General features: G+C 35.2%; 1 protein-coding gene across 18 annotated transcripts in view; it reads left to right on the forward strand.

Moving 5' to 3' along the window:
* Positions 1-12,928, forward strand: part of BLTP1 (bridge-like lipid transfer protein family member 1) — a 116,399-nt gene that overhangs the window by 79,566 nt on the left and 23,905 nt on the right. For all 18 annotated transcript variants that reach the window (XR_013958351.1, XR_013958352.1, XM_080632924.1 and 15 more), the window contains 13 exons: positions 916-1,122; positions 1,276-1,514; positions 2,123-2,367; positions 3,638-3,743; positions 5,960-6,057; positions 6,393-6,578; positions 7,584-7,752; positions 8,269-8,480; positions 9,438-9,636; positions 10,223-10,282; positions 10,708-10,934; positions 11,828-11,958; positions 12,436-12,559. Coding sequence is in view for 16 of the 18 variants with exons in the window: in XM_080632924.1 (XP_080489050.1) it covers positions 916-1,122; positions 1,276-1,514; positions 2,123-2,367; positions 3,638-3,743; positions 5,960-6,057; positions 6,393-6,578; positions 7,584-7,752; positions 8,269-8,480; positions 9,438-9,636; positions 10,223-10,282; positions 10,708-10,934; positions 11,828-11,958; positions 12,436-12,559 (2,203 nt within the window). In the remaining 2 variants the exon portion in view is untranslated. The remainder of the gene's footprint in view (positions 1-915; positions 1,123-1,275; positions 1,515-2,122; positions 2,368-3,637; positions 3,744-5,959; positions 6,058-6,392; positions 6,579-7,583; positions 7,753-8,268; positions 8,481-9,437; positions 9,637-10,222; positions 10,283-10,707; positions 10,935-11,827; positions 11,959-12,435; positions 12,560-12,928) is intronic.

A 12,928-nucleotide genomic window follows, 5' to 3' on the forward strand; every position in this document is an offset into this window, starting at 1 on the left:
ACCATGAAACCAAACTGTCTGTAGATACTGTAGTGATGGTCCTTAAAATACTGTAACTGAGAAACTTTAATTGAATCTTGCAATTTTATAGTGTCTATGTTTCAGACATTCTAACATACTAGATGCATTCATACTGCATCTTCACAGCTATGTGTCTTTCTCTTTGAGGCTGTAATAGTCTGTGCTGGCTACATAATAACATACTCCTATTGGGTAATCCTCCAGTAATTTACCTTAGATGAGAAACATTAATGTGCTACCCCATGTATCTCTTTCTAATAGAAGCTTAGTGAATTCTGATATGCCAAAATTTCATTTTGACATCAAAAACTGTCAACTTTGTGCAGTTGTATTTTTATCTTGGGTAACCATTGTGAACCATACATATCCTCCTTAACATTAAAAAAAAGTTTAGACTTCATATTTTGAAATAGTATGTGTCAATTAAACATCGGCATTAATTCACAACCCCATTTATCACTTGCTGTGTATTTATTGCTAAGTAAGTATTTCTTCCATTGACCTTTTTGGATACTAAAATCAGATTTTACTAAGTTTTCTTCCAAAAAGGATGATTCAAGATTATTCCTGAAAAGGAATTTAAATGGAAGGCTTATTTGTTTCTGTGTGTGAAAATTTGCCTGTGTATGTGCAGCCTAGTGTGTATAAACTCAAATGGTCTTACATCATGCAAGAATAACAGTGCATGACTTGTAGTTCTTTTAAATGTAGTGTAGTTGTTTGTGGCATGTAGTGCATCTGTGTGTGTAAAGTGAAAGAGAAGGAATGTCTGTTGCCTAAATCAAATCATTTATATGAATACTTTAAAATTCAGCTAACACTTAAATCCCCATTTTAATGTAAAACTGTAACTGTTTGAAAAACGTGAATAAATCCTATTTCCTTTTCTGTTAGAACTGTTGTGAAATGCAGTATTGCCAAATCTCAGGCCCTGTATAGTGCTCAGAGAGGGCTGAAAACAAACAACGCTGCTGTAGTCAAAGTTGGAGCCATCAGCATCAACATTCCTCAGCACCCTGCCACACTGCACAGCATGATGGTGCGCAGTTCTCACCAGCTGTCCAAGCAGATTTCAGATCTCATCAGGCAACCATCAACTGCGTAAGTGCTGCTTGCATGGCACATCTGAGTGCCAATGGTTGCCATCCAGTCAGGAGCTTGTGCTGCTTTGAATGAATGTGGGAGAGTCAGGCTAGCCATACCTGGTGTTAGAATAACAAAAGGTATTTTTCTGATCTTTGTCTTGGTAAATAGGCCCCAGCCTGCCAAAGAAGATGTTGCAACTCCTTTGCCCTCTGAAAAGACTCCAACAAGTATTAATCAAACACCTGTTGAAACAAATGAATTTCCACAGCTGCCAGAAGGCTTAGAAAAGAAGCCTATAGTTCTTAAATTCAGTGCCATGATAGATGGTATTGCTATTGGAGCAGCACTCTTGCCCTCTCTAAAGGCGGAATATAAGATGGGAAGAATGAGGAGTCACGGAATGACAGGTAACAGTCCTCTGAAACTTTAAAAACATTATGGCTTTAGTTCGGCCTTGCTAGAAGTATCCAAGAGGACCTGGTATTTCTGTTGAATTGTAGCTAGAGCTTGGAATCTTTTGCCATCAGCTTATTATTTTGAATGTGAACTTCAGTCAGATGGGGCCAAATAGAGAATTTACACTGTTGTTGTTATACACAGTTGCTAGAGGCAGAGTACAAGAACAGGTGAAGACATATACATTCATGTACATCTTCGTTCCAAGAAGCTTCCCTCTTAAATCAATTTATGATCCTTGATTAATTCTGATTCGTAAGACTACTTGAGAGTAACCTTATAGGGTCTCAGTATGCATGAGTGGTTTATATGACTCCCTTGTCCATGTAATTACAGTGAAATCCTCATTTTCTTTTAAATTTAAGAAAACCCAGAATTCTGTGATTCTATGTTTCTATGCGGGTGGACATTTATAGCTCTAGAGGTCTGTGAAGATCTGTGAAGGTTTTCTGCTTGTTTGTTTGTTTGTTTGAATTCCAAGCCTGTTCTTAAATTTAAGGATAAATAATAATTTTGTTTTGCAAGTTCATACCTTTTCTTTCCCCATCTTCTTTTACAGGTGCCCAAACTAGATTTAATTTTGAGCTTCCAATTCACAGATTGCGCTTCACTTCAAAAGTCTCTGCCACTGATATGTCAACCATTCCTCCTTCAGCAAGTCTCAACCTTCCTCCTGTTACTATGTCAGGCAAATATATAATGGAAGAACATGATACTTACTCAGACCAAATTTGGAGCATAGATGAACTACCTGCTAAGCAGGGCTATTATCTACAGGGGAACTACTTACGATGTGTGGCTGAAGTAGGTGTTGGAGACAGTGTTCATCTTTGATAACTTGTTATTTCTATTCTGTCATATTTCTGTATGTGCATCTTTATATTATTTTAATAATTTGACTACTCCAGAACTCTCAGATTTACAGGTTGATCCAAATACAGCATTTGTAGTTGCATGACACTGAAATAGAATTTCCTCACTCATTAGTTTGATAAGAAGCCAACATATTAAGCAGTGAAGACCACTGTATTGAAGGATTTTGAAGGTGTTACTTTGTACAAATAAATAAGGAAGATGTGTTTAGAAACTTGTTTTCAGAATGGCAATATTTCTTATCAGTGGAGTAGACAAAGTATATTATACTGATGATTCAGTGTAATTTTAAACTGAAAGCTTATGCTAACACATCGGATAACATAATTTGCAAAAAAATACTGAGATTTAAAAACCTGTTTTAATGTTTCATAACTTTCTTTTTTTTTATGATTAGACAGTTTCATAGCTAGGAGAAAGTATATATAATCCCAGCAAATTATATAATTTTTTCTGTTTGACACAGTATTCTACTCACAGCTCTATTTGTGTACCAATTTCTACAGTTACTTTTCACAGAGAGAAAATTGATGCTGCTTAAAAGAAACCAGTCTGGTGGGGAAAAATGAGGCTTTTCTATTACCTACATTTCTTTAGTCAGAAAAAGAGTCTAGCATGTTTGTGATTGAGACTTCTGATGTTTGCATCTTAATGGGAGAATGTTAATTAAGTGCTACTCTTTGCTCAATACATTTGAATTATTTCCTGGCTGAAGAAAGAAACTCTTTGAATTTGTTTAGCATGCAAAACAAAAGTGAAGACCTACTTAGCAAAGGCAAAACCAAAGTCTAAGCAGTTTTAGAAAATACCTGTACTTGCTCATCTACAGTGAGTAGAATAATGTACTTTTAGAGGTTGACAGTTCATTTCTGTTTTGTTCTGATAATGATTTATTACCTGGAATTAAGTAGCATTTCACATAATTCCATGAACCTTAATCAGGTCGTGCATTTTCTTGTCTAAGCTAAACTTAAGCAGGAGATTAAACTTTTTCATATAATAGTCCATGTCCTTCAATTTTCTGATAAACATTCACAGCAGAAAAATTGCAAGACAAAGCCATTTAATGCTCTTTTTGATGGCAGTAACAATATAATTGGACTTGAAAAGATATGCCTAAAAACACAAAAATACATTGTTTTGAAAACATAGGTATGCTAACTGTTGTAAAGTTTTGTTTTCAAATTTTTTATTTCTGCAGGTTGGTTCCTTTGAACATAATCTCACAACTGATCTTTTAAATCATTTAGTATTTGTGCAAAAAGTGTTCATGAAGGAAGTAAATGAAGTCATACAGAAGGTTTCAGGTAAGCCGAATACTTAAAACCAACTTTAAGTAAGATCCTTAAACCTTATTTGATGGCAACATTATATAGTTCTCAGGATCAGCTGTTGATTTCACAGACACCATCATTTCACATCTGTCACTCCAGCAGAGCTGGAGTTTGAAGTAATAATGTAGGCTGTGGATATTTTTGTAGCTCTGTCAGAAAAAAGATGTTTTCTTGGGAAGCAGGATAGTATGTTATTCAGGTCACTAGCCTCTGTGTGTATGACATGACCTTGGCTGATTACTTTCTGTATTCGTTTTGTTCACCTATAAAATGCAGATCGTGATATTGCACTTTGTAAAATAACGTCAGCACATTCTTTTAATGGAAAAGCTGTGTCTGGGGAAAATAGTGTCAATATTGGTATTATTTAGTGTTTCCTGTTTCCTACCTCTGTGATTTTTTGCAGATTACATGTTTCAGTACTGTAAGAAAAAGGCACTTGGCTCTTCATTAGGTTATTTTGTGTATCATGCTGTATATTGCAGAAAAGACTGTTTTATTTCAGTCATTTAAGCTGATCTTCTGTTCTCAATTTTCAGAAGAAAAATAGCGTTGTCATTAAAAACCCAGTTAGAGAACAGTTGCAAAATCACTCAATGCTGCCTCTTTCGTAATTTCACAGACTTGTGCACTCATCTATTTGAGTAGACAGCCAGAGTTACAAAACATTTATTTTCTCACACAAAAACTCTTGTCTGACCGAATCACAATTTACGCAGCAGTTAAACATAGGTCCACTCACTAGTTCTTACTGTTAGAGAGTTGGTCTGTGTTCAAGAACTGAAAGCAAACCAAAAAAGTGATAACTTGTGCCATACAGTGTTATTTCACTTAGAAAACTATAGAAGAGTAAGAATAGAAAATAAGAATTGGCAGTTGGCGATAAACAATAAATGTATTAGAGAAAGGAAAAGCAATAATTTATTAGAAGTATTGTCTATCTATTAAGAAGTAATAATAAAAAGTAAAAGAAGAAAGTAAAATAACCAGGGCAAAGAAAAAGAGAGTATCAGTTTTAGTTAGGTTTTTAAAGGAAGAAGGATGTATGTTAGAGAATGTTACCAGATGACAAATATAAATAAATATTCAAAGGCACGTGAAACTTCAAGTAGTTTGATTTTAAGAATTTTTGAGTTATCCTAAAAGGCTATTACAGAAATTAGCTATTTTTTAGGAGAAAAAATCATTAATATTTGGAAACATCATGAGAAAAGATAAATTAAAAGTGGTGGTCAGTGAAAGGAGTGTCTTTGTGTGTGTCTATACACTTCTTTCATCTACTCTGTGTGTGTATGTATATTCATGTATACAAACATATATAAAAGAAATGTGCAGGCCCAGATGACATAACCTCAAGGGAGTTAGAAGATGCAGTGAAGAAAATGGAAAATGTCAGAATCCCTAAAGGATGAGACAAAACAAATTTTAAAAACACCCTGATGTTTGTTCCAGGCAAAATATATTAGCATTGGGTAGTAAGCGAAGACTTAAGTAGAGAATAAACCTTCAACAGCTGTCATTATTCTATTACAACATTTTTTATAGAGGAGCATAAAGCGGTAAACCAGGAAACCTGTATTAGCTTTCTTTTACAACATTTCTCAAGTCTCCAGAGTTTGAGCTCTCCTCTGGTTTTATTTGAGGAATTTATTACCATTGCTGGTTCTTTGCTTTCCCAGACTACAAATTTGTGTTGCTAGTAGCAGCCTAATGGTTTCTGAAATGTGACTGCTACTTTCCATACTGTGGTAATTCAGCAGGAATGTGGTTAGGGGCCAGCAGTCCATAGTACTGGGTGTTGAATGAGGAACAGTGGGGGCAGAACATAGTTTTTGTGCTTTTGGCTTGCCTCAGAGTAATTCACCTGGGTATAAAATTCCAATTAGTGTAATATACTAAGATGTTTCTTATAATTATTGTTTCTGTTGCACTAAAATACTGATTGCATATTATTCTTACATAAAAACTGGATAAGTACCAATTACTTAAGGTAAAGTTGCACCAGTTAAAAGCTAGTTAATGAACAGAGCAGTTCATAAAAATTTACACTACAAACTGTATTTGTTTTTATAAATCTTCAGCTAGTTACTGTTTAAAATGAGGCTTTTATTTCACTGTCATCTTCTATCTATTTGGTTTTAAATGTTTTCTTTGTTAAAACTCGAAATGTGTATATTGAATGTATACAGGAGGGGAGCAGCCAATACCTCTTTGGAATGAACATGATGGCACAACTGATGGAGAAAAACCAAAAATTCTTCTTTACTCATTAAGCCTACAGTTTAAGGTAATCTTATGATGACAAGCCAGTGGTCCTAGATGCTATTAACAGCTTTTGGGTTTTTACCTCAAAGCTTACTGAATCAGGAATACTCTGCATGAAGAAAAAGACCTTGAGTTTGGTTCCTGTAATCTTTTAAAATAGCTTAGTGGCATTGCATTGTGAAAAGTGATTATGTCCTCTGTCTTGCTCCACAGTGAAAAGGGGGGTTTGTTAAGTTTTGTTTGTTTTGGCTTTTTTTGTTGTTTTGCGGTTTTGGGGGGTTTGGTTTGGTTTTTTTTCCTTTCTCTTTATGTCTCTGAACCAGATCCTAATAATTTTGTGCCTTCCATATTCATTAGGGAATTCAAGTGACAGCTACGACTCCCTCAATGCGAGCTGTGAGGTTTGAAACTGGATTGATAGAACTTGAACTCTCAAACAGACTGCAAACCAAAGCAATGCCTGGAAGTAGCAGCTACCTCAAACTATTTGGGAAATGCCAGGTGGATTTAAATCTGGCACTAGGACAGATTGTTAAACATCAGGTTAGTGCCCAGCATCTTTGCATGTGGTGTTCTTAATAGTGTGCAATTAAAAAAAACAGAACCAAGCCAAGAGGCTATCTTAAACTACTGGTTTTTTTCCAGTTTGGCTGTGGAGTGTGTGTAAAGTGTAGGGGAGCTGGGGAGAGAGAGTGTTGGTTCTTAATTTTTTGGTGGTTTTTTGCTTTGTTTTGTTTTGTTTTACTTTTTATTCATTAATGTTTAAGCATTCTGCAGCACACAGTTGTGGAAATTTAGTTCCTGAATATTCTCTCATATTTTGTTTTGAGTCAAGATGACACTGAAGATGACTTTTCAGAAGAATTAGCAAGCCTTCATAATGAAGGCCAGTGTACATGCCTAAAAGATGGAAGGAGTCAAGTATGGGCTCTTTTTGATTTTCTTTCTCATGCTATTAAAATCTTAAAACTTACTAGCTCTTTACAACAATAATGGCCTTGTTACTGAGGCAAATTCAGAATTTTTGTTGATATTGCTATTATTTTTAGGGCACATAAATGAAATAATAAGATTAGACAAGATCCAGACCTGGCCAGACCTACATTTTGACCTAGTTTATTTGCCTTAGTTTGACAGTTGTATCTCTTGTATTCTGAAACCCACTGTTAACCCTGGAATAACTAATTCTATGATATTAAAGTATTTTGTGATGCCTAGAAACAAACAAATGCAAATCTTAGAAGCTATAAATGTACGGTTGCAATAGAGGATCTGGTATATGAATAGTTATTTTAGTTAACATTTTATGATAAATAAGGAAAATTGCACTGCAATGACACTGCATCACACCGCAATTTAATGTAAGAAAATTGAATATTCTTAAAAGAACTTAGCCTAAAAGAGAAAAGGGGGAAAGGAGACATCTCTACTTCTTGTTGTAATTTTACATTTTGTCAGATGCAGTAATTTCATTATTTTTAATCCCCTGTCCCTGAATTTTTCCCTGCTCCAAACCCCTCCCCCTTCCCATTTTTTGAACATTTTAAGGTTTATGAAGAAGCTGGCTCCGACTTTCATCAGGTTGCCTATTTCAAGACAAGAATTGGATTAAGAAATGCTCTTCGAGAAGAAATTAGTGGCTCATCAGATAGAGAAGCTGTGCTTATTACTTTGAACAGACCCATTGTTTTTGCTCAGCCTGTGGCCTTTGATAGAGGTATTGAAGACACAATTGCTATAAATTTGTCTTCATAATGAGGAAGCTTTTTTAAAAAAAAGCTTGATTATTTGAGATTTAGTATATTTCATGTTAAATCAAAATGTTAGGGAGCTGAGAAATTTAGAAGATCAACTGCATGTTAAGAGGTTAATAGTTCCTAATGTAAAAAATTCCTTGTGCTGAGATGATTAGTTTTCAGATCGCTTGGAATAAGTTGCTTTTGTAAATCTTGACAAATTAATAATGCTGGGAACAGCACTGATTTCTGTATTTTAATGTGTTAACCCTGATGCTAAATTATTTGCTTTGTCCATCTTGTCGTTTGGAGCATGAGGCTCTTCACCACATGCTGAATATGTGTGTGTGTCCATTGTTGTATATCCACTGCCTTAAAATAATGGAGAAATATAAAAACAAACAAACAAAGAAAGCTTTCTTTAGTGAAACTCTAGTTTCTTTTTTCATGTGTGTTGATTTCAATTAAGTATTTTGATTTGTGGTTTCCTCACAAAGCTGTGCTGTTCTGGCTGAACTACAAGGCTGCGTATGACAACTGGAATGAACAGAGAATGGCTTTACATAAAGATATTCATATGGCCACAAAAGAAGTAGTAGATTTGCTGCCTGGAATCCAACAAACCTCTGCGCAGGCTTTTGGTACCCTCTTTCTTCAGCTGACTGTTAATGACCTAGGAATTTGCCTGCCCATCACAAACACACCTCAGGTAATCAAAATGTCTAAAGCAATGTGAATATTAGTTGTCTGTTGAAATAGCCATTTGTATGTGGTACATGGCTTTTACATTCATAAATGTACCTTTTCATCACACCAACACAAAGTATACTGATAATTGCAGTAGTGACATTGCTTGTAGCAGAAATGATGTTCTCATTTATAGAAGAACTATATTACTCATGTATCAGTTGGCGTGCATATTTTGGGGAAATGTAATGGATAAGGTGGATATGTGATCTGTACCTCCTAAGTATAAAATGGAAAATATTATGCTGCCAGCAGTATAAAAATATTAAACTGACAGCAGTTAAAGACACAAAGCAGTGGAGCATTATAAGGATAGATAATGTTAAATGACTTTGTGAGAAAACTGTGGATTCAGAGACTGTTCATATGTTGAATTGAGAGTAGTCTTAATGGGAAATAATTCCAGAATAGGAATGAATCATTTTAATGATGTAGAAGGAAATAATCATAATACATAGAAATGTAAAGGAGTAATGAGGCCAATAATCTAGAAGTCATAATAACATAACATTTTGATTGTGAATCTTCTATCTGGCAACTATGGATAAAACAGATGGTATTTTATGTATTCCAAATGATAGTAAATTATGAAAAATACATTCTGGCTTAAGCTGTATGTAGAATATTTGCAGTACTTGGATCAAAAGAAGTCTAGCTTTATAAAAGGGAATATGTAGGCTTTTTTGCAATTAAACAAAATTACAGACCTTCATGTACAAAGGACTGTAAAATAATCAGTCAATCCTGTGTATTTAAGGCTCTGCATAATTGTAGATATCAGACATACAAGAAGGGAATATGAGAAGAGAATCAGTTTTCTAACAGGGAAAGATGAAAGAAGAAAAGCATGTAGCACATGTACAATATCACTTGGACATTGCAATGACCAGTAAATTCTCTCTGTGATTTTATTTTCCAGTCTAACCACACTGCAGATCTTGACACTGGCTCTGCTTTAGTCCTGACTATTGAAAGCACACTAATCACTGCCTGCTCCTCAGAATCTTTAGTTAGCAAAGGTCATTTTAAAAACTTCTGTATCCGGTTTGCTGATGGCTTTGAGACAAGTTGGGATGACTGGAAACCAGAAATAAGAGGAGATCTAGTTATGAATGCATGTAAGTGAGTGTGATTTCATACTGGACAATAGTATTTCAGGTGTAAATCCACTTTCATCCTTTTCTGTGACTTTTAAAAGCGCTGAATCTTCCCCCAGAAAGATAAAGACAAGATTTTGGCCTTTTGAAAGCAAAATAATATGGATCTAAAAGGTTGTATTCCTTTCTGTTTTCCTTTAATGAATAACTCTGTTGCTTTGTTGTCTCATTGTAAGCATTCAAGCAATGTCTGACAAATGTTGGAAGAGTTGGATGTGTTGCTTTGATATTATTTCATAAGATCCCAGTGAATTTTTGATAGTTTAATATAGATGATTTTCATTTATATATACATATATATCTTCCATTATGGTGAAGATTCTAGAATGGAATGGAATATCAAGTTGATATAGAATTGGATGTTACCAAGTAGATTCACTTTAAATAAGAAAATATATTTAACGGGAAAATAAATTAAACCTTCTGTCCAACTACACTCATGCTTTAATTGCCAATGGCAAGAGACAGGTGGAATTTCATAGGGCTGGTCTAAAGTAACTTTCACTGTCTACCTAATTAGTGTATGTGCTTCATATGCTTCATATAGGTGTTGTGCCAGATGGTACGTATGAAGTGTGTTCCAGGACAACAGGACAGGCTGCAGCAGGTAGTATGTTGTTGTTTCTTGAGACTGTACAAAAGTCAGGAATTTTATAAGCAGATAATAATCCTTTAGATTTCTTGCTGTTAGAAATCCTGTTCTGGAATAGTATATGTGGCTGCAATTGTATGAGCTGAAGTTTGAGATGGTCCTGATCATCAGCTTGGCTGCAAGGCATGTATTTTAATTAAGTCAGCCTGCGTACATCACTTCTTAAACAAATACTGATGTTGTAGCTGTGAAGTACTTCCAGCAACCATTTCAGTTGTGCCGTTTGTTTTTCTTGGAGTGGGCATCAAAAACAGTTCTTTATAACTGATAAACATTGTCTTAGCTAACCAATACATAAGTCAGTGTGGGGGATTTTTGAAAAAACAAAAAAACCCCAAGAAAGTAAACATGGTTAATTTTTTTTTTTTTTTTTAATGCAGAAAGTAGTAGTGCTGGAACCTGGACATTGAATGTGTTATGGAAGATGTGTGGTATTGATGTCCACATGGATCCAAACATTGGGAAAAGACTGAATGCCTTAGGCAACACCCTCACAACGTTGACAGGAGAAGAAGATATAGATGATATTGCTGACCTCAACTCCGTGAACATAGCTGACCTTTCAGATGAGGATGAAGTTGACGCTATGTCTCCCACTATACATGCAGTAAGTGAATCAACCAAAATAAGTGCTAGTAATTGGAAATCTTCAGTCAAATGCAAAGATTTGTCTTGAGTCCAGCATGATACTTCTTATAGCTCATGTAACTCCTGTTGCAAATCAAAGAAGTTTATGTGTTAAGTTTTCTAACTGCATATTTCAAAGGCCAGAAATGACAGATCGTATTTCTGCCAATGTTATGTGGAAATAATCAACCTGGATTTGAAAATATGGAGACACAATACCTAACTTCAGATACCTGAATTGGAACATCTGTGGCTCTAGATAGGTTTGTTTGACAGATTAGATTACTAACATAAGCAAATTAGAAAAAACCTTTTTTGGTACTTCTACCCAATATGCTGCTGACCTTGCTTTTTGATTTCATGTAAAAACATTTTAACAGGTATTCTCTAATGGCTATCTTAAATGTTTCTTGCTTGCCAACAGTGCAAACATTGTCCCAGAACACTCATGTTCCTGTTTGTTGTTTAGAAATCAGATGGAGGTTCATTATGTGGAGATGCACGCAAGCTAACATTTGGGCAGCGGATTGTAAATCACCTGCTGGGTTTGAGCCCCCCAAACCATCGATACTCTGTTCCTGTAGAATATTTATTGGGGTCAGCGAAGTGTGATTCTCCTCAGTCTAGCAGATCACATATGAAAGCAGGCAGATCCTGCTCATGGGGACATGTATGTAGTAGTTACAGTGTATCTAACTGAATGATGGGGTTTGGATCACTGGAAAAAAATCCAATCAGATGCCTTATGAAATGAAACTGATTCTTTTGCATGCACTAATCCAAATTTTAAGGTGTGAAATTGACTTTGCTTGTTAGATCGTATTAATGTCTGATTTTTTATGAAAGCTTTAATTAGATGTTTATTTTAAACAGGAGATTGTTGATCACCGACGACAGGGAGCTTCTAGTATTCAGACTGGAGAACAGCGAGGAAGAAAATTTGTGAAACGCTTGGTCGATATTAGAGAACTCAATGAGCAAGCTAAAGTTATTGATGATTTAAAGTAAGTTGGGTTTTGCTTCCCCTCTGTCTAACAAGGGGAATACAGAGCTCAGTAACTGCATGCTAAATAATGAAGAGGAGGCTCCTTTTACTTCTTGTACTTGGAATAAAATTGCTGTCACCATTCTGAGGGCAGTTGTGTCTGAAATTTGGATTTTAGTTGAAATGTTTCTTCTAATACAAGTTCAAGAATCAAAATTATGTTTTGTGCCTGCCTTTTCTCAGTCTATGAATGCTTCAGGAAACTGTGATTCTTTCAAAATAGCAGGTGCTTTACAAAGTTTTTTGAACCATTTAGTGGTGTGTTGAAAATAAATCTTCAGTAGTTACATTTGGCACTGGTTATGAGTAACTAATAAAAAAAGAGAAAATGGGATAACTCCCAGGCAAAGTGAAACATCATTGCAACACAGATTTTTGAAATGGTAAAAATAACGGCACCGATTTGTAAGATAACTCAACTATGATTTATCTCCAGAAAATTAGGTGCAAGTGAAGGAACTATAAATCAAGAAATTCAGCGCTATCAACAACTGGAGTCGGTGGCTGTCAATGATATCCGCCGAGATGTTCGTAAAAAGCTACGGAGATCCAGTATGAGGGTAAGCAGCACTATGCACTTGCATTGCATAATTCTTTTCTGCATGTTGATTAAAGTAAAGAAAATATTAGTAGTGGAAAAGGAGGTTAAGATTATCAAGTTCAGCAATCTCTTTACCTTTAGGAGAGGGCAGGGAAACGTTCTTCTCCCTTGTAATAATAGAGATAGGAAAATTGGAATTTCACAGGTATTATAATGTAAATGGGTTTATTTGCACACTCAGAAGAAATAGTAAAAAAAAGTGGTTTTGAAAATGTCATTTACACTTTCAGCAGATTTTAAAATTATTCCTTATTGGACTGAGGAATGCAGACGCAGAGGCAAGCACATTAACTGCTTGGGCAAATGATAGATACCTATTGCTGTTCCA

Source organism: Psittacula echo, assembly GCF_963264785.1.
Source record: "Psittacula echo genome assembly, chromosome: 1".
Taxonomy (NCBI): domain Eukaryota; kingdom Metazoa; phylum Chordata; class Aves; order Psittaciformes; family Psittacidae; genus Psittacula; species Psittacula echo.